The 25,665-nt window shown below is 48.3% G+C and overlaps 1 protein-coding gene across 1 annotated transcript; it reads right to left on the bottom strand.

The window, feature by feature from the left end:
- Positions 1–693: 693 nt before the first annotated feature.
- On the bottom strand, positions 694–24,046 carry MICALL2 (MICAL like 2). Its single transcript, XM_072349594.1, has 17 exons — positions 23,776–24,046; positions 18,182–18,230; positions 14,915–15,056; positions 12,354–12,514; positions 11,577–11,698; positions 10,522–11,190; positions 10,121–10,296; positions 9,174–9,249; positions 8,738–8,853; positions 8,066–8,215; positions 5,510–5,565; positions 4,878–5,001; positions 4,198–4,288; positions 3,746–3,819; positions 3,308–3,422; positions 2,305–2,351; positions 694–2,213 (listed from the first exon to the last, which is right to left on the bottom strand). Exons 1-17 carry the CDS (start codon positions 23,916–23,918, stop codon positions 2,134–2,136), a joined length of 2,391 nt encoding a protein of 796 aa, XP_072205695.1. The 5' UTR covers positions 23,919–24,046; the 3' UTR covers positions 694–2,133.
- Between the last annotated feature and the right edge of the window lie 1,619 nt (positions 24,047–25,665).

Here is a 25,665-nt window from a genome sequence, read left to right as displayed (position 1 = left end):
CACCCAGTGATCACATTCCTGTGTAGCTCCAGTTCCTGCCTGCCTTCTAGAGAGGTGAAGGTTCAGCTGAAGACAGAGGGCTTGCACGATGGTTTTGCCACCCTCAAACTTGCATAGACTAGATTTCTTGAGGCTGAAGAATCTGTGCCTGAAAAGATAAGAGCAGAGTGAGAACAGCCCAGGCTGAAACAGTCACAAGGAAGAGCTTCACAAAAAGAACAGTCCCTGTGGTCAGAATGCTCCCAGCCCAGCTCATCCTCCTCTCTGGGTGAACACAGGCTGGCATGGAGCACACAGTGACGGCGATGAATCTGCAGCTCAGCCAGTCCAGGCCACCAGTATGGCTGTGTCAGGGTACTGCAAGGCTTGGGGATGTGTGTGATGTTAAAGCATCAAGGGAGAAAATAAATGTACTTATCCATCTGGGAGCCAGGGGGAGCTGGGCATGTAAAGGAAGTCATGGAGGAAACCCTTGGCTCTGCTGCTCTCCCAGGACCTGCAGCTGGTCTGTGAGCTCAGGGAGGGATGCTATTCCAACACAGGTGTGCAGAGCAGGACCAGCTCTCCCGTGGGTCCCCTGCTACCACCAATGGCTCTGGACACCCTCATCCCCAGAGAGTGAGTCAGTGCCTGCAGCAAGCGGGACAGCCCAAAGTCAGTAACCCATCCCTAAACTCACACTGACTCCGAGATGTGCACCAGCAGCTCTTTATTGGACAAAAACATAGGCAGGTACAGGGCATTCCACCGCATACATGTGCTGTGGGCAGTGAGAAACCCCTTGGGCGCTGGGTACCTCACCGAGATCACCCTTACGGCGCCCAGGGTGGGCTGTCTCGGATGGAGAGTCCCACTGCCACCTCGTGGGTGAGGGACGCATCGCCTCTGCTCTGCCACCGGGCACAGCAGGCAGCAAATCCCCTCGCTGAAAAATCCCAGGCCCTGCTGAAGAACAGGACGCAGGGAAATCATGAAGCACCCTGGCATGGAGGGAGGAAGGAAGCACGGGGGAGTGCACACTTGAGCTAGGGGCATCATGAATTACTCTCATCATTCCCTGCCAATCCCTATCCCAGCTTCCAAGGGTGACTGCAGAGGCTGATGCCACATAGGGCAGCTGTCTGACTGCAGTCACTTTGGACTGAGTGTGGAGCAGAAAGACACACTGCCAGCAGCCCAGTGCCTATCTTGCACTGCTCCTTGTTGCCCTGGTTCTAAGGTGAACCATAGCAACCCCTAAGGGCATTGGATGTCCAGGCACAGAGACTCAGGAGATGAGTGCTTGTTCCACACAGAAAGCTGGTGGGTGAGACAAACCCAGTTATGTCCTTCTGCTCCCTGTTAGCATAAGGCTGTTAAAAGAAAACTTCCATTCGTCTTCAGCATGGTGGGCCACAAGCAATGAAAACCACACTTTCCTGTGCAGTGAGAGAAACAAGGAGTTTAAAATCTCCCCCATAGAGGGAATGAAGCATTGAGCAGCCCTTCATGGCTCTGAGAAATCAGCCTACAGCAACTCCCACAAGGAGGTCTGGAAACAGCACTATCGCTGAAATGTCTCTGGGTCTAGGACATGCCAACCCACAGGTAATTCTGGTGTCTGCTTCCCCTGGCTTTGGGGGCTGAAACTCCAGTTTGCATGGGTGCAAATAAGGAGGAGGCCATTGATCCCTTGTGACACACAGTATCTCTCTTTCTGCCAAAGGGGATGCAGGGAGGGAGAAAGAACTGCCACTTTGGAAACCAGCACGGTACCCTTGGCATAGCCCTGGCTGATAAGAGTGGGGCACTGCAGGGTGACACACAGTGCCATGCTCCCTGATTCAGGTCTGTAATGACCTAAGCAGTAGATGGGAAAACTCAATTCCGTCCTTCTGAGCTGCCAACAAGGCTGAAGCCAGCTCTGAGTAGATTCAAAGAAGGAAAATCTTCTGGGAAAGGTGCACCTCACACCAGTAAGAGAGGACTCACACTGTCCCTTTGATCTGCAAACCTGCAGTCTCCACATCAGAGAGGAAAGAAGCCTCATCACCATCCTGCACAAGTCCAGGAAAGCAGCAGCAAGAGAAGAACATCCCTTTGACAGTCCTCCCTGCACCAGTGTGCAGAGTAACATCACTCCTGAGTTTAACTCTAATTTTTCTGCTTCCATATTTTGGACAAGCGGAACTTGTTCTTCTTCTTCTCTGACTCCTGGCCCCCGAGAGATCCATCTACAGGAGAGGGAGCAGATGCAAAGAACATTGAGATCCACAGTCCTACTGTTATCCAGTGCTGCTCCTTAGCAGCAGAAAGGGTCCTTACCCAACTTCCGGATCATGTCTGCCAGCATCTGGTCCTCCTCTTTCTCTCTGCAAGCAAAGAGCGTGGCATTAGAAAACTACTCTGTCCCATGACAAGGTGGCAGACACTGAAAAACATGTAGAATCACTGCTACTGTCACTTCAGAAGCAACCAACACCCCGGGGACAAGAGAAAAAACAGTTAAATTCCTAGACATAAGCAAATTACTTCTGTCCCCCTTTAAAGCAATAAAGAGTGTGGTGATTTCCAGATCACAGAGGTGAACTGCTACAGCAGCCAGGCCCTCCCTCAGCTGGTATGAGAGTCATCTGAGTTCACTGTGTTGTGAGGCAACACCACACCCTAGGAGATGAATAAAGGTTGGGACACCAGCAGCCCATGGTGCTGCAGAGGTGCTCACACTGCAGTCAAAAACACTCTGATACCTCCTAGGGCCTGGGCAAGGCCAGAGCCAAAAGCCAGAGCACTACTGGAACCATCAAGGTAGAGCTGCTGCCTGAAGGCAAGAAATGGAAGCTGCTCTCAGCAACAGGAGGCACACATCCAACTACTTGACATAGCAGCCTTCCTTTGAACTTGGAGAAGATCCAGCTCTAAGCACAACACTTACAGCTGTTCTTTTGCTTTAGCAGACGAACACACACATAGCTTCACGCTCCCAGAGTCCTCATGGGGTTCCCATGCTGCTTCCACCTCCCCATCTCTAGCTTCTCTTTCTTTTTCCCCTGCCTTACACATTTTCATGGCCCTTGTCCTCAGAGCAGTATTTGCTTGAGAGAGTACTGAGTATGACTGCAGACCTGGCCACAGTTTCTAACAGCTGCCAAGGAAGCAACAGCAGCAGCATTTAAGACAGGTCACCACCCACCTCTCACGGAGCAGAAGTATAGATAGTATAGAAGATAATAGCCATTCATCCACCCCAGCAGTCTGGGCAGTGGGGCAAGTACAGTGCAGACCACTCCTTGTGCTGGCTCATCCCCTGCCACCCAAGGGCCTTCACCTGATTCTGTCTTCATCCAGGCACTCCACAATATTATTCCGATCATTGACTGTGTTCAGGTATGAATCCAGCAGCTCCTTTTCACGTTCCTTCTCTCTGCGTGTCTTCAGATACTCTGCACAAGACAAGAGAAGTCCATCTCACAGCTACAAGTCGGTACCTCCCTGCCATGGCTCTGCCTCCTCCCTGCTCCATCAAATCCCTTTTGAAGGTCTGAATTTGATTACCCTCACCCTCAGGGGTAAATCCTACATCCCTCAGAAAAAGTGAGTAGGTTGGATCTTACAGAGATCCTGCACCTGACAGCTTTGCCTGGAGAGTTTCCCAGTGAAGCTTCAATACCTGGAAAGCAGTCATTCAGATCTGAAGGACATCCTAGGACAAGGTGCATAGAGTGCAGCAGGGACCAGCACAACTCTCAGTACAACTCATCCTCACCTGGCTTGTCCACGAGACGTCTCAGCTCCAGCTCAATGTTCCATTGCTGCTCCTCCAGATTCTGCTGTTTCATCCTGGAAGAGTCCACAGAAGGGATGAGTTACACCCCTCCACAACCCAGGTCTGGATTCTTCTCATGTCATGCTAAAGCTTCATCTCTGCATGGCTCACCACCTTGTCAGGAGATGATAGACTGGGAGAAATTTGCCTCCATCACATCAGTAAGGTTTCCCTTCCCACAAGCTCATCACAGACACTGAGGGCTTGTCTATCCACTCAGTGCTCAAAGGACCATCAGCTAATACTTCAGGATGCTGGCAGCTCTCTTCCAGCCCTCCTCATCCAACCAGCTAGCACATAATTTTGTGGCCTGCCACATTTTCTCTCCTTCACTGCTTACTCCTCACAGGTAAAGAGTGTGGAGAAACAGGTGAATTTTTGGTTCTGCTTACTTGTACATCAGCTCTGACTCCTGTCTCAGCAGCAGCTGTTTCTCATGGATCAGTTTGAACCAATCTACCATGAGGGCATCCTCGGACTCATCTGTGAAGATGACAAAGAGTGAAATAATTCCAAAAGCTGCATCAGTTCAGTTCCTTCTGGCACAAACACACAATCACTTGAAGGAGAGCCCAGAATAACTTGAGTGAGCCATAGGCAACCTCCAGTGAAAACAACTCATCTTTGGTACTCATCTGAGATAAAAAGGAAAAGAAGCACACCACCCCCTATAGACTCAAGGAAGCTGCTCACAGATACTGTGCCATAGGGCACCCCATTCATTTTCCATGTGGCTGCCTCAGCTTTGCTATTCTGAATCCACACAGAACTGGAGCCAATCGTGACAGTCAGTCTGGCCTGGTATTAAAAGTTGAGATTAATAGCAGCCTTCCACTCCCCACACTCCCTCTTTCTCAGCCAAATACACACAAGCTCTAACAATAGGTTAGGAAACAGCCCTGAACGGCTTCAAAATTCCCAAGGCTTTATCTTGCTCTACCAGCTACTCCTGGTAACTTGATGTCTCATGTGTAGTATGAGCTTCTAGAAGCAGAGCCAAGAATGCCCAGGGGTAGGATGTGAGCCTCGCACCTCCCTACTGTAACAGAGCTGGCCCTTCCATTTCTTTTACCTCCTTCACAGCCACGCAGCTGCTTCTCCAGATCCACCCCTTTCAATTCCAGCACATCTAGCTGCTTCTCAATGTCATGTACCTTCTTCTGGATTTCCTCCTCAGGGACGTAGTCTGGGTGCAGCTAGGAAAACAGATGTAGGAAGGAATACACCTTAGTGCAAGTGCCCTCCAACTGCCTCTTGAAGGCACAGCCCCAACAGAAATAGGAAGCAACACAAGGAACAAAAGTGAAGAGCCATGCCCAGGAAGGGGCAAGTAAGCAGAGATGCATAGCTGGCTGTTCACAATGCTGTGGTAGCCACTGAAACACTATAGCAGTATGCTACATACAGTGGATGATATCTACCCACACTTGTCAGTGCACAGGCATTCTCCTTCCCTTCTCTGCTGGAGCAGACTATATCCACCAGAATTCTATTACTTAAGGCTCTGTTTTGTTCCAGCCTCTACTGTCCCCTTGCACAGGAGATAACTGGCAATCTCTTCTGCTTATCTCAGTCTCAGAGCTATATAGTCTTGCCCTGGGAATTCAAATCTTCAAAAGAAGACAACCTGTATCATGACAAACACATCAGCAGGATAACCAGCAACACCAGTCTATGCCCATTACACCTGGTTTCCAGCCATACCTTGGTTGGTGACACTGCTTCAATGCTCTGGATGCTTTTTGTAATGGAGGATTTAACTAGAAGGAAAAAACAAAAAGAGAGAAAAAGTAAGAAAGCCCACACCAAACTTTAAATAATTCTGTGCTGAGGGACAGTACCTACACCATGTCACAACAGGTCCCTTCCACCCAACAGAGGGCACTAAATTGCACTTGCTTTGGCAAACCCTGACTAAGGTGAGAGACGTATCCTCAAGAAACATCACAGCCTGATTTACTCCTTGCTGCTGGACACTCACACACTCCACGATTCCAGGGCACTGCTTTCCTCCTCAGGGCATAGGCAAAACACATCCCTTATTAAGCTTTGAAGGGATAGAAAAGATGCATTGGGTTACTGCCATTAGAAACAACAAGTTATATTTTAAAATGCATCTCTAGTGCTCTTGTACAAATAAGTATCAGTAAATACTGATGAAACAAAGATGGTCTAGGGGAACTTACTCTAGGCATCAGGAAACTAAGGTTCAATTCCTTCCACAGAACACATCCTAGGTGAGAAGTCCCTCTGGCCCAGCTACACAGCATTATTTAGGCCCTGGACACCTATTAAAATCAATCCTTAAGCAATGTGTGTTTGTTCCACTGTGCCTCGGCTTCCTCTACCCACCTGTGCTGCGAGGATAACTACAGGAGAGTGTGAGGTATTTGGATACCCAGGAGGCTGGGCTGGATAATTACCACAGAGAGAGAACAGAGCCATATGTGGATGATGTGATAGGAAGGAAAACTGCAGTATTAAAAGAGCAGAGCTGTAGAAAGGCAGTGGAAGTGCAGCACACACAAGGAGAAACACAGGACAGACAGGCCAAGGAGCCTCCTGAGAGTCTCTCTCTACTGTGCTGACTGCTGCTGATGAGAAACTTGTGGACAAGCTCAAGGACATCTTACAGATTGACCAGTCCTTGTTCTAAGCGGGCTTTCTTGAAGACTGCAAAGGAAGAAAAAGATGCTGGGTACTGAATTGCTGCATTGTCTCTACACTGTGCCCCCCCCCCCCCCCCAGGTTACTCTTCCCTCTGTTTGAGGGTGGTTTGCAGCCCCATGTGCTACTGCTGATTCACACTTCTCAAAGAAGGACCTCCCTCTCCAACCTCAGCCCTCTATCTCCAGACTCTTTCTGATGATCTCTGCAGTATCTCCAAGCAAAGCAGAAAGCTGTACTGCTGATCATGAGAAAGCATGGTGGCTGGAAGGGAATTGCTTGTAAAATGACATTGCTGACCAACTCAAAGTCTGATATCCCCTGATAACCTCAACTTCTATTCCCACAGGAAAAAATCTTTTTCAATAGAAAACTATCTATGCCAAAGAAAACTAAAGATCTACAGAGACATTCATCTCTGTGAAACACAGAGATTAAGGGTAGGAACAGTCACTGACTGCTCATGGAGGCTCTCTGCTGAGGAAAAGATCTATGCAGTGGAGCAACAAGTCCATCCTTAATCCTCAGGCTGCCAAGGGACAGCAGCAACCGAGCAGCCTTTCAGATAGCAGACATGCACACATGAAAAACTGGGAGAAAACTGCCAGGCAAGTCATTCACAAGAGACACTCCCCAGCAGCAATCACTAAGAAATAGGTTTAAAACAGTCTCCATTAGGTTAATGGCTCACTTCCTGGGAAAAGATTTACTGCTGAGCCTTGTGGAAGTAGAGGCATGCTGAATTTCCAAAACAGACAACACAATTGGAGTTTCAGCACATCTCAGATGTCAGAGGTGAAGGCCAAAGACAGCGCTAATCAGCCAACAAATATGAACACATGAGACCACCAAGCCATGTGGAACCATCCCGCCTGCTCCAGGACAAAGATCAGTAGAGCTGAAGCCTGCTCTGAGGATCTTCTAGTCCAAATAGGTAAAATAGAGACAGACAGGGTAAGGAAAGGAGAAAAACAAGCTGAGCACACAGAACAGCAACAAATATCATATGGAATGTGAGCTCCAGGAGATCTCACTGGCATTATGGTGAGCTGTGTAAGAGAGAAAGCAGCAAGGACTACAGGGTAAAGGTACGCAGTAGCACTGATGTAAAACAAACAAGAGAAAGGAACTGGATTAAAAGCAAGGAAAAACTGGCCAGAACTGGTTGGGACATCTTTGAAGCAGCAGCCCTGGCTGCTTCCACAGTGTGTCCCACCAGCTGCTGTCTCTTGCTGACAGTTCTCTGCATTCCTTTCCTTTTCCAAAGCCACTCATTTGGAGAGGAACAGAGACATCAACAAGATCCCAGTTTCTCAAATCAGAAGATGCTCCATTTCATAGCGTTGAGTCTGGAGAATGACAGGGCAGTGACCCTGGAAAGTCCTTATTTTAATTTCTTCCCTTCCCACTGAATTCCTTGGCCTGGCTGGTTCCTGGTTAATAAAAAACTATTGACACAAATTTTTCTCCTATGACAACAGTTACAGGCTTATGCAGAGAAAACTCTGGGACATGCTTCCCACACTAACCACTGAGGTTGTCCCCCAGAGCGCAGAGCAGAGCATGGCTTTAAGTAGGCAGGAGAGATCTTACATGTAACAGTGTTTTGGTTCAACTGGGGGCTGCCCTCCTTCTCCTTCTTTGCAGAAACCCCATGATCTTTCCAGTCTTGCTTTGAATTCTGAAAGCTCCCAAGAAGATCTGGGCCGGGGATCAACTTCTTACGGTTTCCACTGGAGGAAGCTGAATTAAGAAGCACAGACAGGTCTTGGGCAAGAAATTTCAAGCCTCACCTCACAAAAGTCCCTGTATTACCCACAGCCTCTGGCATTCACCACTAGCTGACATCATCTCTAGTCCTAACCCTCCTCTCTTGACAACACTGAGGGGCACAAGTCTGAAGAAAACAGGGAGAAATCACCAATCAGAAGACCACAGTATGAGAGAAAGGTGGAAGAGAAGAACAAAAGGTGAGCAAGTATCAACAAGATTTCTCACCATTATATACTTATGCAAGGCAGAATACGTGAAATCTTGCTAGCTGTCCTGCAGAAGAGGAGCACACTGGGAAGACAAAGACCCCCTCCTTGGGGAAGGACAGCTGTCCAAATAAAAGTAGAGCCAAAGCAGGTGGAAAGAGCAAAAATTCCAGAAACCAAGGCATTGTCTTGACCACCATATTCCTCACCCCCTCTCTGCACTGCAGTCTAATGCTTGTCCTCTGACTGACCAACAAAATGAAGGCAAAGCTTATACCCTTCGTACCGGATTCCTGCTTTGCTGACGGAACAACTAATGGAGTTGGCTTTTTCTCATTCTGTGCTGGGCTCCCTGTTCCCACCTGTGAGTGATCAGTAGGCTTCTTAGGGCCAGCCTGGTCTCTGTAAAGAAAAAAGACAAAAGTAGGAAACCATGCCTCTAACACACCAGTCCATAATAAGATCTCTGGACATCCTGGGCTGGGATCTCCAGCCAGAATGGTCACACCCTTCTAACCAGAGTCCAGCAGCTTGAAATGTGCTCTCCCTTCCTGGAAATGAAAGTCTTTGGCTTTTCATTCAAATAGTTGAAAATAGAAGCATTAAAACACAAGAACTTTTCCCTCCTACATGCACACAGACCTTCAGCATCAAACACAGCCTGCAGACATGGACATCTCCCTACAGTTCTCGCAGAGACCCACAGACTTGAAGACACTCACTTGTTGGCCGCAGGCTTCAACAGAGATCTCCACACTGCTGGGCTCTCAGACTTGTCTTCATCAGCATTCACAGTTCCTAAATAAAGATGCATGGCAAGATAATATCAGATTCAATAGAAAGATACAATCTGCATCTCAGAAAGAAGAAATAAGCTATGCACACAGGTAGATGCTACAATGTCTCTGCTGCAAACTAGCACCAATTCAAGAAGTTTAACATGGACAGATTCACATGCAATAGGTTGTAAATAACCTTGGTGCTATTTTGCCTCTGTCAACTCAAATGCTCTAAAATCTATGCAGCTACAGAAACACGTTACAGTGGAAACAAAGACATTTTTGTCATCAATACAACAAAATCAGCTGAGATCTTAGAGAGCAAAAGATGGAGGAGACGAGGGAAGACCAAAAAAAACCACAAGAGACACACAGAGTTGCATCAAACTTCACACACACACTGCATTCAGCACTGCCCCCCTCACAAAACAGGCCATAAGAAAGTGGCTGAGACTCTTAAAGTACTCCCAAAACATCATCCCTTGGCCTACTGCTCAGTCACCGTGGTGGAAGATCAGCTCAAAACACACAAGGAGGCTTGGAAAGCCCCAGCTGCAGCTACAAAACCATCCTGAAGTTGTGGCAAAGTCTTCCATCTGGAAAGTCTATGTAAACCTCAGAAATGCCCATGATCTCAACACACGATGACAGCTAATACAACTTCAAATACCTGGAGATCATCAGAGAAGAAAGAATTGCCATGCTAGAGGGAGCAATTGCACAGGGCAAATAGAAGTGCGCCAATCCCCAGAAGGCAGTAAACCCTTATGTGGTAATACAGCAAGGAAGTAGAGGAACTGCTGACAGATTCATTGCAATGGCCCAAGAGAAGGGTGCAAATTTAGCTTGCTGGGTCCAGGCAGAGCTGTATGCAAATCAGTCATTCTCACCTTTGAGGCCTTTTGACTCTGACTTGTGCACAGGTTCAACAGTTTTGCTAGTAGTCTGACTCCTGGGCAAAGGTTCTGTGATCTTTTCCTGTTTTGCTGCTGTGTAGCCTGTTTTGCTGGTCTGTAGTTTCAGAGTTGGACTCTGTGATTGGGAACTGGATGGAGAAACGTTGCTACTGCAGAAAAAGAATGATCTAATGAGTTTTGAAAGTTTGTTCTTTTTGAAAGGGTAGGCCTTTGTTACTGAATGCCATTTCCAAAGACATGGATGAGTCATTTTATTTGTCTTTAAATACTATCCAAAAAAAGCAGTCAGGGAAAGGGAAGAAACACAAAGAGACTTTCCCAAGTTATCCCAAAGTCTTCTTGGGAATAAAGAAGGAAAGGGAAATAGTACATACCGGCTAGATGCTGAAGAGTCAGTCAAACTGAGTCCTCCTGGCCTGCCTGGAGAGGTTTTTGATCCCACTAAAGCTTGTATAATATGGTTACGTGCCTGAGCCTTCTCAGTCTTCACTAGAGTGACCTCAGTAGCAGTTCTGCCAGAGGAAATTTTACCAGAGCTGTGAGAAGGGCTGTGGTTTTTAGCATCAGAGGTTTTATTGCTGGAGGACTCTAATGACTGAAAAAACTTTTCACGGGCCTGCTGTGTTTTTGTGTTGGAGGTTGTCCAAAGAGGTCCTGATGTGGTACCTTCATGATGATCTGCTTTATTTCCCAGTGGGGTACCTTTGCAGTCGCCTGATTTATTTACAGCTGATGATGACCATGGAGTATTTAGACTTCTGAGGCCAGAGCTTCCAGAAGATGGAACAGATGGCTTGGTTGAATTAGCAAGGCCTTCCTGGTTTGGTTTCTTCAACACCTGCTCTTGTTTCTTGGGTTCTGCTGCTTTCTGGAATGCTCTGGCACTAGTAGGGGCTGGGGTGCTCTCAGGTTTGCTCTTGGTGCTGCTGAGCCCAGAACTCTGGACACTGTCTGGCTGCTGGTGGCTGGTACAGATGAATGTACCGGGCTCAGGCCCAGCTTTGTAGCTTCCAGGAAGAAGCACATTCCAACACTGCCTGCACCTGTGGGTAAGAAAGTCTCAGAACACAGCCTTCAGAGGACAAGAAGGTCATTGATACAGCTGAGTGTGCGGCCATAATTTCACTGCCAGCACAATGAGGGCAAAGTCACTACATTGGCAGTGAGCAGGCTCCTGTGTGCATGTTTGTAAGGCACCAAAACAGGAGCTGCCAATTACAAATGGCCTGAAGCAAGAAAGGTGTGGCTGAAAAACAAACTGTGCAGAGTTCCCCTTGTGCACAGGTCAAGAGAAGGCCCAGACTGCCTCCACTCTGACGGAAATGTTTTCCCAGCTCTCTGAATGCCTCACATCTCTCCCTCCAGCCCCAAAGGAACAGGACTGCCCAACAGAAACCCTCAGTTGTGCCCCCACTTCAAAGAGCCATACCTGAAGCAATTCCTGTGATAGAGCTTCCCATCAACCAAGTGACGCTGCACCAGGTGGACATGGCTCCCGCAGATACCACAGCAGCTGCTACGGATATTGCCACTCTCTGTCAGGACACCCTTCTGTAGGAAGAAGCAGTCGTGAGCAGGCAGCACTCACATACACCCAAGAATCTCCCAGAAAATCAAGTGTTTTGACAACAGTCAGTTGCTGGGACAGAGAAGGGATACAAGGAAAATCCTTGCTCTGCCTAACCCCTATTTTATACAACGTGGAACCAGGTTGTTCAGCTTCTGTGCAGGAAACTGAAGTTCAAAGATCTCTGAATTTAAATGGCTGGAAACGTCTTTAGGAAGAGAGAAGCTTCCTTTCTTCCACCCTGACTGCATCTCTATTTTGCTTTGAAACCGTCTCTAAGAAATTAATCAACGTTTTCTAGAAAAAACAAAAACAACAAAACCCAACAAAAAACCCAAACCCACAAACAACTTTTGTTAGAAATCCTCATTGTCATGGTCTACTGGCTAGAAACAACAAAACTGTGTCCTAGGACACCCATCTCCTATTCACCACTAGATGATTCACAGCTGGCTGATGTCTTCCCAATGACTCCCATCTGAATATGTGCAGTACCCAGACCTCTGGATTAAATCCTCCATAATGAGCAGAAAGTTTAGAGACTGAGTAGAGTACGGACAACTAGCTGCCTTGAAATAGCATAAAACTCCCAAGTTCACTGAATAGACTAAAGACAGAAAAAATAACTCAAAATCTTACTGTGGTGACTGGGGAGGCTTCTTTTGGCTTAGCTTTGGCTGGTGGGTGTGCAAGAGGCAGTTTTGGAGACACTGGTTTAGGAGGCTCTGGAACAGCTTTCTTCCCAGCAGGCTGCTCCTGAAGTTCAGAGGAAGAACGCTTGATTCCAGCCATGCCTCCAACTGGAAGAAAGGAAAGAGGGAAGATTTAAGAGGAACATAAAGAAAACCTATGAACCTAGGAGTTATCTACAGTAGAAGAAGAGCCAGAGGTGCCTGATGGATAACCTGCAAATGCCATACAAAGAGACACATGCTTTCAGTTCTGCAGAGGAACAAGAGACTAGAGGCAAAAAGTGAGCTTTATCAACATATGCAGGAATAATTTGGCAGAATAAACTGCTTTTTTTTTTTTCTTTTTTTTCCTTCTGAGAGAAATTCCATAGAAAATATAAAACACTGTCCTTTGACAGTGTGAACAAGACCTGTTTGTTCCCATGTTTGAACCTGGCTCACAGTTTGGTTGCATTTAATCATCACCAAAGCGGGCCCTGCTGTTACACATCACAACTAAAGCAGCAACGTACAAAGGGTTTATTTCATTCAAGTTGCAGCACTCCAGTCTTCCCACACATCCTCAACCCTCACTGCTGTGTGTGTCCAACCCACATCCTAGCTGGGGCACTCACTGAACAGACAGACTTGTCAAACACAGAAGTGACCTCTAAATATGGCTAATTCTGCAACAACAGAGACTAGGATGTGTCATGGCCATGCTGATGCAGAAACCAACGTGACTTGCCACAAAAAGCCTGCAAATGCCCAATCCTTTCTTCACTGCAGACTAAAGACAATCCCTCCAAATTCACAAACAAGCTGAGAAAAGAAAATCATCAATAAACTTCAGTCATGAGCCCAGCACGAATTCCCCATGACCTGCGAAATGCAGGTAGACTTCCTAGGGAAGTAAGGTTTCATGCACAGCTCTGACAGACAAGACTCCTCATTTGTCTCACTGAGATGTTATTTTTATGCCACTTCCTATTCTGAATGTCACTGCATTCCTTGTGGGAACTCAGCAGTTATCTGAGCCACAGCTTTGCTATAAGAGCAACCAACTAAATGACCACTCATCTCAAAAGAGATTATAACCTTCCCAGTGAATACAAGGGGAGTCTGGGCAGGCTGAAGGGAACAGAAAGGAAGCCCAGTTCTCAGTTGTCCAGATAAAAAACGATGGCTCTTCTAACATAGAGCCAAATTGGACTGGTGACACCAGACCCAGTAAACACGTTAGACTTAGCTTGTGCTCTCACTGCCTGCTTGTTCCACACATACAGAGCTCCCAAAGCCTGCCACAAAGGCGGGTGGCTTCAGCTCAACTCTTCTGTAAATGTCTCACCTCAATAAAATATTGGCTGCTCACCCTTTCTGACCTGCATCTTGCTTATTTCATGGTCCTGCCTGAACCCATTCAGAGGGCAAAGCTATAGTATTAGGAGCCTGCTTAGTGTCAGAGGGCACATTCCTGGCTGGGCTCATTTTCAGGCACACACATTCACCCCAGCAACAGGAATGCAACCAGAGCAGTTTGTAAGACACTAGAGAGTATAAAAATGTGCTGTGCTTGACGACGTGGTAGGCAAGATGCTGGGAGGGAGGGAGTAAAGACCCCAAACTGACCCAGATTCCCACAACTTGGCACAAACACGACGGAATTTGTTTCAGCACGATTTCAAAACATGAAATAAAAAGTGAAGGGGGGAAGGGAAGAGCTTGTGGAGGGAAAGAGAAAGCCTGCTTAATTGCATGAAAACATGGAGAAGAGAGAAGAGCTTACCCACAAAAGACAGTTCTCAAGAGAGAATTATGCTTTCTTTCTAAGATGTAGGATGTTTTCACTATTTCTCTCCTCCACCTAGACTCACCTTAACCAGTTAGGTCATTCATGTTCTTATATAAAGCTCACACTTAAAGCCAAATATAAACCAAACCTACAATAGCACCCCTGTGAGCCCAGATAAACTCTCCAGTACATGGATACAATGCCTTGGCAGCTCTGTGGCCTGTTTTATGCTTGAAAGAATTGCTACCACAATTATGCCAGTTGAGGGAATCGTTTTTTTCTGCCTCCTATACCAGTCTGCTCTGCTGTACAGTCTCCACTGTGGATGCTGTTTTGTTGGCAGAAACTCACAGACAGGCTCAGCATTGTTAGACTCCATGTTCTTTTCAGTGTGGCAAGGACTAGAGTGCTGATGGAGCTGCTCAAGAAAGGAAAGTTGTGGTGTAGATCACGGAGTTGAACCTTCTGTGCTCCTATGTGGCTGTACTATAAGAAACTTTAGATCATATTCTAAATTTTAAAGCATGAGTTTTGAAGATGAAGCACATCTCTGTGCCCTTCCAAAAGCACTGTGCTGCTCCAATGAGTAAAGAGGTCAGATCCCCCCACTGAAACAGTTGTGGTACCAAAATACTTCTGACTGGTCCGTTTTGCCTTTCTAAGTTTGTTAGGAGGCAAGGAAAAGCACAAAATTAATCCCCAGTCCTGCCCACCCCTACATGGTATATGGTACTTACTAGGAGAACGTCCATGGAAGTAGTTATAATACTGGGAAACGTAGGTAATGATGCTCAGCCTGTCTGGTACCCTCAGAGCAACCATATCCTCTGCATCCAGCAAGGCTGGGATCCCCAGCTGCTCTGATGCCACTTGAAATGCCTAGGGAAGGAAGAAAACAAGGAAGTGGGGGGTCTTATCCAGCCCAGACAGCAGAGCTGCTCTGCATCAAGAGAAACTGCACGGCAGACAGCCTCATTCAAATAATAACTCTACTGGGGAACAGCTGCATCAGTTTAACTCCTACATTGTACGGCCGTTACAGGAACCAACAGAGTTGTGGCTTCCAGCCACCGCGTTGAGAAATTCAGGAAGGGAGCCAAAAATCTGGCCTGGCAAGCTGGCCGTAACTCACTGCACAGGAACTCACCTGGGCTTCCCCTGCTCTTCTTCCAGCCTGCTTCTGTCTGGATGTGCACAGCTGCAGAGTGAGGCCTGGCAGAAGGGCCTGTGTCAGTCCGGGCTGGCAGACGTGCAGCCAGGCTTCCAGCCCAACCTGGGGTGCTCTCCAATTAGCGGTGAGCTGGTAGGTGTTTGCAGGCAGCTTTCTATCTCTGAGTGCTGCGCAAATGTTAACACTTTCTGCTAGCACATGCTTTTCCCCATTTAAAAATAGGGAGATCTGTTTTTGGGAAGGAAACCATCTCTCCCAGACTAGAGAGTGGGAACAGAAGAATAAAGAAGGATTCCTGATACCTAGCTCCCTCCCAGCTTAACCATTTCCATGCTGATGTAGCATGTACTGGGGGCAAATACTCTTCTTTGTGGTCTGAAACTGCAGGATCAAAGTCAGACAAAGGACAGAAAAGCTATTTTGTTTTGCCACTGAATGAGAGCCTTTAGTAGAGGACACAGCAACAACCCTAAAGCAATGGTGCCTTTGCCTTATTCACCATAGGTCTTTTGTTAGAGACCTTCTCCAGTCCTCTTCCATCCTGACTTATGAGAGAAAATTCCTCCACCCCCCCTTTGGTGCATTCCTTTTGAAATGCCAACAGAGAAAAGGGCAGCAGCACCTGCAGGAGCAGAGGCACAAAGAAGGCAACTGCTGAAACCCACAGTGAAATAGTTAAAGCAAGACTTGAACATATGAAACCCCTCCGCATCTGACCTCTGGCACAGACACACAGCAGAGTTGGTGTACACGCCAATAACTCCCGCTTAGAAGAAACAAACAGCCACTATTATTTAGCAAGATAATTACTGTTTTCTTCCATTGGGTATCCCAGTAAAAATGTAACTAGGCTGACATTAAGCATGCTTTCAGCCAGTCACCTCCGGCTGCATCATCTTAGCTGCCAGCCCAGCCTGGCACTTGCTTGTCTTGTAACCTGGTACTTAATATATTCCTTGGAACACTTCCTATCAGGTTGGCTGCCCAACAGCTCTGACCAGTGGGGTTTTCCAGTTCCTGGGAACTGCTCTTGTCTGGAGATCTAACATGCCTGCCATCCAGCACAACCCAGTTGCTTTGCTCTACCTCTCATACCAGGCTTGCCTATAAAGAAGCAATGGTTTTCACCAGTGTAGCTCCAAGGTCATACAGAGGAAGCAAGCACCACTGCTTCCACTTCACAAAGACCAGAGAGGAAGCAAAATAAAACTTGAGGCCATCTGAGCAGGTCAGCCACAGCTTTCCTCTGCTGCATGCACTATACCATGCCACCATTCATCAGCACCAAAGAAACTGGATGCCAAGTCTCTAGAAACCTTTCTTGCATTTATGTATGAGAAAAAAGCCACTAACAGTAATTTCTTTCTTTCTTTCTTTTTTGGCACTTGAGGAGTGACACATTCTTTCTTGGCAAAATGACATCATAGGACAAGTTGCAGCCTGGACAAGATATTTTTTCGTTGAGTAATAGGGCCCTTGAAAAGAAGATACTGAACAACGGGGCATGAAGGAAGGTCTGAACAATAGCAGAGAAATGCTGGGAGAAACCAGAATGCTCACATCCCAAGGAGACAAGTCCAGGAACCCAGTGATGTGGGGAGATAGAGGGGAAATCTCACTCAGGTGCCAGGCTAGCAGGAGTCCAGCAGTGTAAGGGTAACAAAAACAAGTAATTCACCAGCAGAATGAAGGGCATAAAGCAAGGAATGGAGGAAAGAGCCTAAGAAACATAGTCTGACTTAAGAGTTTAGCAACTGTTTTTTATGAGAGGCACAAAGGAGCTTTTCATTAGGAAAAGCAGCGGAGGTCAGTTGTACAGCTCATTTCCCAGAGAAAAAACAAAGTCACCAGCAGAACAGACACCATCAGCCAGGCGTGGGGAAGGAGCAGCACTCAGGGCTCACAGCACTCAGTCCAGGACAAAGAGGCCCTCACGCCTCCCAAATATCAAAACAACATCAGCAAAAGCAGTCAGAACCTCACCTAGAGGAGAAAAATGTGCAGGACTGAACCCGAGTCTGAACACAACTGCTGAACCTGACCAGGGCTGAAAGGAAGACAAAGCAAAGGAGTGCATGGAGGCACACAGTGCACACAGGATCACTCCTTTTAGCTCTCCTGGAATCAAAGACCACCTCAGACAGCTCACTGTGTCACAAGATATTTCTGCTCCAGTTCAGACAAGAGGAAGCTGCAGCAGTTCCTTTGCTGCCCGAGTTCTGGCCAAGCAGCCACGAAGCTGCGTGGAGTGATGCCAAGAGAAGTGTTTTAATCTGCTGTTTCTGTCCTTGCGAGAGAGAGAGACAGAGACAGAGAGAGAGAGAAGGAAAATCCTTTTGTAGAGCACAAAGCTTATGTTCAAATTCAGTGCAGGAGTGGGCTGGCCTGTCCAGTTTTCTTTCTGAAGAGAACGAGAGAAACTGAAAACCCATCCTCGAATGATGTGGGAAGATGAGAAGTTAGGACTTCTACACCTTGCAGAAGTAATGTCCTGCACTAGAAGTGGGGGAACCCCTTACCTTCCTTTCTTGCACCACCTCCTGCTCTATCCCTCATCACATACACAACATGTCCACATCTCCGTTCTGACCTCCACCATCTGCAGCCAACTCCAGCCAGGCAGAAGGATGGGAGAAAGCAAGTTCACTGCCTGGGGCCAGCTGTCTACCCCTTCTCCTTGTCAACAGCAATTCTTTCAACACCATTTCCCCAAATCCTCAGTTAACAAACTACCTCCCTTTCCTTTTGCTATTCCCACTACTGAGGTCTGGTCAGGTTAGGGCATGCGAACGTCAACCACTTTACCAAAAGTGAAGTGTTAAAAGTCACTTACCAACTTGTTGTTCTCGTACACATTTTCTTTACTGAGAGAATTGAAGTTTCTGAAACACAGAAAGAAAAATCTCAGGCTGGTGACATAGAGCAAGCCGCTTCACTTCTAGCTTCTCAAACCTCTCTGTGCCTCACTTGTGTGGAGGACAGAGCACCTTATCCCACTCTTCAGAGATGCAGCAGAGAGAGCAGTATGGCAGATCCCCATATGAGCCTGCAGGCTGCCACAGATCTGCTGCACCTCCTGAGGCAGGGGTGGGCAGGAGACCCAGCAGGCACAGCCATCTGCCCATGGGCAGCACAACGCATTTTTGGCACAGCTAACCTTGCAGGGCTGACTTCCTCAGCCTCCTGCAGACAGGACATGCCGATGCCCTGCAGATTGAGGGGGGGTTGCTGAAACAGCCAGCAGCAAATTCTAACTCATGCTTTTGATTTGTTTTTCCTTTTTTTCCCCCACAGAAAGCCTTGCCTCTTTCTCACCCCAAGAGGAGAAACCCATGGCTGCCAGCCAGACTTGCAACACTCTCTCCCTGGCAATACTTTCAAAGCAGACACATTCAAACTTCCTCCAATTTGTCTCCCCACAGATTGACCTCACACACTGGAGTAGAGCTGGGTACCTCCAGTGCTGCCTGCATCTCACACTCCTTCAGTGTGTTCATGTCCTCTGATCTCAGATGCTGCTGATTCCACCAGTTCTGCTTCAAATCCTCTTTCCTCCTCCAATACCAACTGTCTGCATGAGAAATACGTTTGCCACAACACAATCCTGCAATTGGTTACACCGAAGTTGCTTGTAAAAATCTAGCTCTCCTTTCCCTGGGGCTGTCACCTCTCTGTAATCATAACCAATAACCAAAAAGGAAGAGACAATTACTGTCTGCAATTATGAGCCAAAGTCAACAGTCCTCCTTCCATTCTGTTGGCCCTGGACATCACCTCCCTTTTCCTGTCTCCCCCTGACATGTGCTCTCTGGTCCCATGCAGGTGCCACTAGGCTATGTCTGGAACTTGAAAACAATAACCTGGAAGGACAGACCAGAGAAACAAGGCAGCCTGTGCCTTGGAAGCACAGTTCACACTCTGGGCTCTTCTTCACTCACAGCAGAGCATGTCCCTTTCTTAGGAAATGTTTTAAACTGATCATGACTGCTAACCCTGGGGCTACATACTGACTTCTGGAAGGCAGCCCCGCTTCCAACACTGCTTCCTCCTGCTGGGCAATGCACAAGGTCAGTTCGCTTCCAATAATCCAGTTTCACTTTACAATCCTTGTACTTGTTGGCACAAGGCTGAGTGCAAGGCTTTTATCAGCAAGGAAACTCTCACTGACAAACAAGTGCTACACCATCAACTTTGCACGTTTGTATCCAGTCCTTCTGTAATTGATGCTGCTTCACCCCTGCTGGCCTCACCTCCAGAAGAGTGCGGGTAGCAGTGCTAAAGCCAGGGCAGAGCCGGCTCACAGCAATCTATTCATGAGGCAAACACATGATCCGCAGCACAGCAGGGAAACTTTTTCCACTACTTGTAACAGCAAGGAGCAAGCCAGGTGCTTTATCTACTTCATACAGAAAGTGGAGCATTATAGTATAAAGGCAGCACCTACAAATCTCACGCACAGCCCAGGATACCTCCCCTGTTTCCCACATTGGAGGCTGTTAGGCTGGATAAGGAAAGAATGAACAGGAAGCAGCAGAGCAGAGCCAGAGGTCAGACTCCCCCAAGAAGCACATAAAGACAAGGAAGATCCCAGCTTTAAATCACATACTCTTATTCTGTGCAAAAGCAAAGGGACTTGCAGAGGTTTTCCTCCAAGCATGATCCTGCCACAAGACTTCCCATGCCTGTGATAATGGATGAAAATAACTACAAAACAAAAAGTTTCATGGAGACAATAGATACAATCACTCTGTTTTATGGCAGGCGAGAAAATCAGCTTTTTTAAGAGCCAGCTGAAGGAAGTATTGGAGCTCTCTGCCTCATTGCCGGTTCCGCTGCCAACGAAGCCTCTACAGCACGAACATCCTGAGCACAGGAAAACACCTGCAAGACAGCAAGGAGCTGCCACTTGCTCAGCTATGCAAAGGTGTAACACAGCACCAAGGGAGGAGGGGACAGCAGGACCAGGAGCTGAGCGCACAGCTAGGGGCTGGAAACACAATGCCACAATGGGTCCTGGCTCTGCTCTGCATCAGCACATCAAAATGCAGACATGGGACATGCCTGAAGGAGATCCGTGCCAGCTCAGTGATAGCAGTGACCTATTTATTGTCAGCCTGTGGCTCTCACACCTTGCTGAATGCAGTTTGCAATAGGATTGTTTGTTCAGCTTCCCACTTGTGCGAAACAGAACAGGGACCTAAAAACATGAATCTCTGATGGTGAACATTTGAAATCCCCTCCTGCTCCCTAAGGAGGGTGCAAACAACCAGATCCTTTGGTCATTTCAAGAACCTTGTGCCCTCACAGCTTCTCTGCTTCCCTGGCTATTTGGGTGAACAGTTTGCATAGAGTATTTCTTCTGGAAGCTGATCTCGCTGGCGCATCCCCTATCTTAGAATATCAAAGCTCTCCAGACCAATGTAATCCTAAGAAAGCAAAGCTAATACAAATGGAGAAGTGGGAGTTCTCCGCTGAGGAAACACAGGCAACTGAATTAATTGGAAGAGGTGAGAAACATAAACCTGACCCAGGAGAGCGCCTCCAGTGCTGGAAATAAATCAGAGTGGAGTTCACCAGCAAAGGAATAGAAGTTGAGTTTTTAGCTCTCCAGAAAGTCCATCTCTTAGCAAAAAGTGGCCAAGTATTTTCTGCGCCCAAAAATCTCTGTGACCACCCACTGCATGCTCACAAAGCATGCCACAGTCCTCTGCAAGTACACATGCTTCCTCTGTGCTGATGCTTTGCACACTCAGAGCCTTCACCTTGGAGCAGATGAAGGCAGCTCACAGCCTCATCTTGCCTGGCTGAGCTGACAGCGACCCAGAAAATGCTGCTGGAGGAACGGGTGCACACAGCTGCTCTGTCCTGGCCACCAAACATGCATGCCCAAGTGCACAGCTGTCAAGGGGAATTTCACAACCATCCCATTCCCAGAATGCTGCCAGCACTCTGGGAACAAGCAGGATCCAGGATGAAGGAGCTTAATCAAAACCTTTATTCGACATCTGGCATCAATAACAGAGAGCGTGGGCGGCTCCCCTGCTGCTTTTAACTCACTTATCGGATGGGGAGCAGAGAAACCTCCAGCCAGAGCTGGCTCAGCCAGTGCCATCACACCCAGCAGCTGCAGAGCAGGGCACACCACTGTGAGGCTGCACTCCTTCTGACCAGAGGGACTTCAGTGCTCTGCCACCATCCCAGAAAATGGGCTCACACCCATGGCCGGGTACCGCACACACTTCAGCTGGGATGAAAGAGAAACAGATTTCCATGGTAATTCCATGTGTGCCTCTGCTCCCCCAGAGCTCAGCCTGTCTGTGCATCCCTGGGTGAGTGGGAAGTGAATTGGAAAGGGGTTTCTAATTTTACACAGCCTGCCCTGCTCACTGATAACACACAGAGCTGGCTAAGTCTGAGAGGAGTTATCGTGTTGTCCGTATGTTTCCTGGCAAGAAAACAAGAACAGGGAAGAGCCCTGCACCAACCTGCCCTCTGACCCATGGAACCCACAAGAGAAGCACATGATTATTACCACACTTTGTAATTGCTTCAAGTTTTCCTATGAATTTCGCAGGCTCTTTCAAGGAGAAATCACCCCTCCATATCGTGCACTCCTCAGCCCAAGAATGTAAACCAAGACGGAAAACACACTGTTACAAAACTCTGCTGCTGTGACTGCATCATGTCCTGCAAGCAATTTATATACAAGGGCTGCAGCAAACAAACCGCCTCTGCTAACACCAGTTACTCAATTCTGGTTTTCTTTCCAGTGTGATGTGTTTAATCCTCAACTTTTCTAAGAACAAGAGGAGAAGCTCAGGATAAACCAGTTTGAGCCCCCAGGAAGCAAAAATCACAGCCACGCGTACACCCAGCTGCCAAACTGCCACAAGGGCTTTTACAGATGCACAGGGAAGCTGCGCAAATACTAAGCCCTGGGAGCTGAGGTACACGTGACAGCCCGAAATGATGGCTATTTGAAAGTATAATTGACTTTCAGCAGGACTTTGTCCAGCCAAGGGTATACCTGGTGATTTCCTACATTGCACTACTGACGCTGAGGAGGGAAGTCATACCGTAAGCTTCTCTTAATTCCACCCCCGGGCAGCCTTGCTGAGCTGGTCCAAGTCAAAAAGGGTTTTTGCAAAGTCCTGCAGGATTTCCAGCATGAAAGGAGTTCAGCAGGAACAAAGATGCTGCGGGGATCCTCTCCAACACAGAAACATTTACTTTACATACATCTATCTACAACCCCAGCACACACTACTAGGACTGTAACAACCCACTAGAGGGGTCCCAGTTCCCGAGCTGCTGAGCCCTGCTCACACACACACTCCGGATGGGCTGGCAGCAGAGCTGGCCAGGAAGCAGCCCCAGGCTGTCTGTGAGCACCTCCCATCACGTCAGCCTTTCTGCTCTGATATTTCCTACCTTTGGGACTGTGAATGAATGGAAGGAAGGGAAATATATGGAGCCACGTGGATGTGACAGCAAGTCAGGAAGCCACACACAGCAACACCATGGTGACAGCCCAAGCATGGGAATGGCAGAGCAGGTGTGTAGAAGTTCCTGCAGCCTGCTGCTCTCAAGGCTGCTCCGGCCCCTTTTAAGTTTCAAAGCTATGGAGAGGAGTGAGTGCCAAACGACAGCTTCTCCTTGGGCTTCCATCAGCACTGAGAGACCTATAAAGGATCTCTACACATAAAGAGGTGCCAGGCTGCATTGGGAAACCAAGGGAAGGCAGAATTCAAGAAACAACCGGAAAACTCCAGCAGAGAACACACACCCCAGTCAGCCACGTCTCACTGGGAATGACCTAATGCTTAAACCAACACACCTGGCCTGTGCTATTCCACTGCCTGTTCCCTCTTCAGTCCCCCACCCCAAAGTGCAACGAGCCCAGAATCCCTTCTAAAAAACACCAAACCTAGGACGCTCCCTAGTTATTTTTCAGTTTCCTTTAACAACTCTCATAGCCGGGCGTTACTTTTGGGGCAGAGGCAGGTCAGAAACCACGGGATGACAGCAAAGAAAGCAGCAAAGGCTGGCAGCGCTTCGCCTCCCACGGGCAGAACCGCGGCTGGGAAAACACGCCGTGCACGGGAACGCAGCGACAGCGCTGCACCGCGCCGAGAGCCCCTGTGCGGGATGGGAGGACGCACCGCCCCGCCGGCTGCACGCCTGGCCAGGACTCAACAAACACAGACAGCGATGAACGAAACCCCGAAGCGATGCCTGAAGGTGTTGTGCGACAGAAAGCACGACTTTAAAACATCTTACAGCCGCGGCTCCCTGCAGGAGGAGGGAAGGAGGGAAAGCAGCTCGCTGCTCACAGACTCAGCGTCGGAGCTAACGGAGCTGCGGGGCCGAGGGGCGGCTGAGCATCTGCCGAGGGGACGGGACGGGCTGCGCGGTGCCGGTACTCACATGAGGTCGGGCCGGTGGCGGTGCAGGATGGCGCAGAAGGCCAGCCCGTCGCGGAACGAGGTGGTCATGTTGGTGATGCTGACATCGCGGTAACCCTCGCACTGCTGCTTGCACCACTGCTGCAGGTTCTGGATGGCGGCCATAGCGCAGCCCCGGGCCGTGCCGCCTGCGGGAGCCGCGGGCGTGTGGCGGACGGCGGGAGGAGGAGGCGGGGAAAGGGGCGGGAGGCGGCGGTCCCTCACGGCCGCCCTCAGCCGGGCCCGCCTCAGCCGCCCTGCGGGGCAGACGGACGGAGGCAGTTCTGTTAGTCACAGCGCGCTCATGTCGTGTCGGGGCCGAGCAGACGGGCGCTGCTCCAGCCTCCTGCAGGCCGCCCGCCTGGCACCAGCTCGCCCACGGCCTCGCTGTGTGGAGAGAACGCGGCCAGATGGGCGCGAGGGGCCGGATCCGCGCTGTATGAAATCAACGGGCGGACATAGCGGGCGCTGGAGCTGCTGCTGCCGCTCACAGCTGCGCCGAGCCCAGGAGCACCCCGGCCCTAGGATGGTTCAAACTAAAAGAGGGCAGGTTTAGCGGGGTATAAGGGGCACGTTTTGTGAGGCGGTGGCACGGGGTGCGCAGAGCAGTGGCAGTGCCCCGTCCCTTCACACACCCGAGCTCAGGGAACAGATGTGAGCCCTGATGGAGCTGTGCTATCCCTGCTCAGTGGGACCAGGTGGCCCCGAAAGGTCCATTCCTTCCAGCTCAGAGCATTCGACCAAAACACAGCAAGTGTGAGGAAAGCCTACGGTGACCGCAGTGTGGCTGAACTGAGGCTGTGGAGAGGCAGGAGCGGAGCAGCTTGGTGAGGAGCCAGCTGTGAGCCTGCCAGCTCCAGGCCTGTCCAGGTAGCACAGCTGGGGGAAGAAGCACCACAGTGAATTTATACCATCACCCACATCCAAATAATAACTCACCAGACAGACTCGCACGTGGCTGCGGAAGAGACAAGGTAACGCTTTAGGGAGCTGCCTATAAATCAGGTAAAAAATAATTAATAATACATACAGTATAATATATTAATGGTATTTCTTATGACATGATATGGATAATATACATTAATATATAAATACCTTACAAATAATTCAGCGTGTTTCCATTTCATCAACAATCACTGGCCAATGTATTTACTTTATGGTAAGGATTATACATTTCATTATAAATGGCTTGCTGGGCATGTCAGCAACTTTTACATCTCCATTCACTTTATTATTAATGGTTTCCTGAACAGTAACGGCATAATAATGCACACAATGCAGCATGAATATTTGATGTGGCATCTATAGTCTCCCATTTATCATTTATAACAGGCTACAAAAACATTATAAAACATTTATTACAAATTTATAGATCACTTTATACTAAAACAAAGTTGTGTTATAAATACATTATTAATCCTTTATGCCATTTATAGGAATCCCTTGTAATAAGGCCTTAGCATATGTTGCCTCACAACTGCGACAATAACAGAACAGTGAGGCAAGTAGGAAATACAGCACAGTAAACCTGCTCTCGAGTACTGCGTATATTCTGGAAAGGATGGGATAAACATCTGCACTCAAAATTAATCAGACTATCAAGGGACCAATCGAAAGAAAAGCCGGGTTCACTCAAAATAGTTTCTTTTTCTTCCCCCTCAGAAAAGTGGCTTGTTTGCTTACAAGTTGGAAACTGCTGTGCTGGAACACTGAAAGCTGAGCCGTCCTGGTTTGTTTCCAAACCACCTTTTCATTAGATTGATGAAACTTCATGAAAAGCAAACTGGCTGACGACGGGCAGATGGGTCCTTCCTATCCCCTGTCATCGGGTCACTCAGTGAAGGGGCCTTGTGAGAAATAAAAAAAGAGGTGA

Source organism: Excalfactoria chinensis, chromosome 14, assembly GCF_039878825.1.
Source record: "Excalfactoria chinensis isolate bCotChi1 chromosome 14, bCotChi1.hap2, whole genome shotgun sequence".
Lineage (NCBI taxonomy): Eukaryota > Metazoa > Chordata > Aves > Galliformes > Phasianidae > Excalfactoria > Excalfactoria chinensis.
Note: the sequence above shows the minus strand (reverse complement) of the source record. Positions and strands in the feature narration are given on the sequence as shown.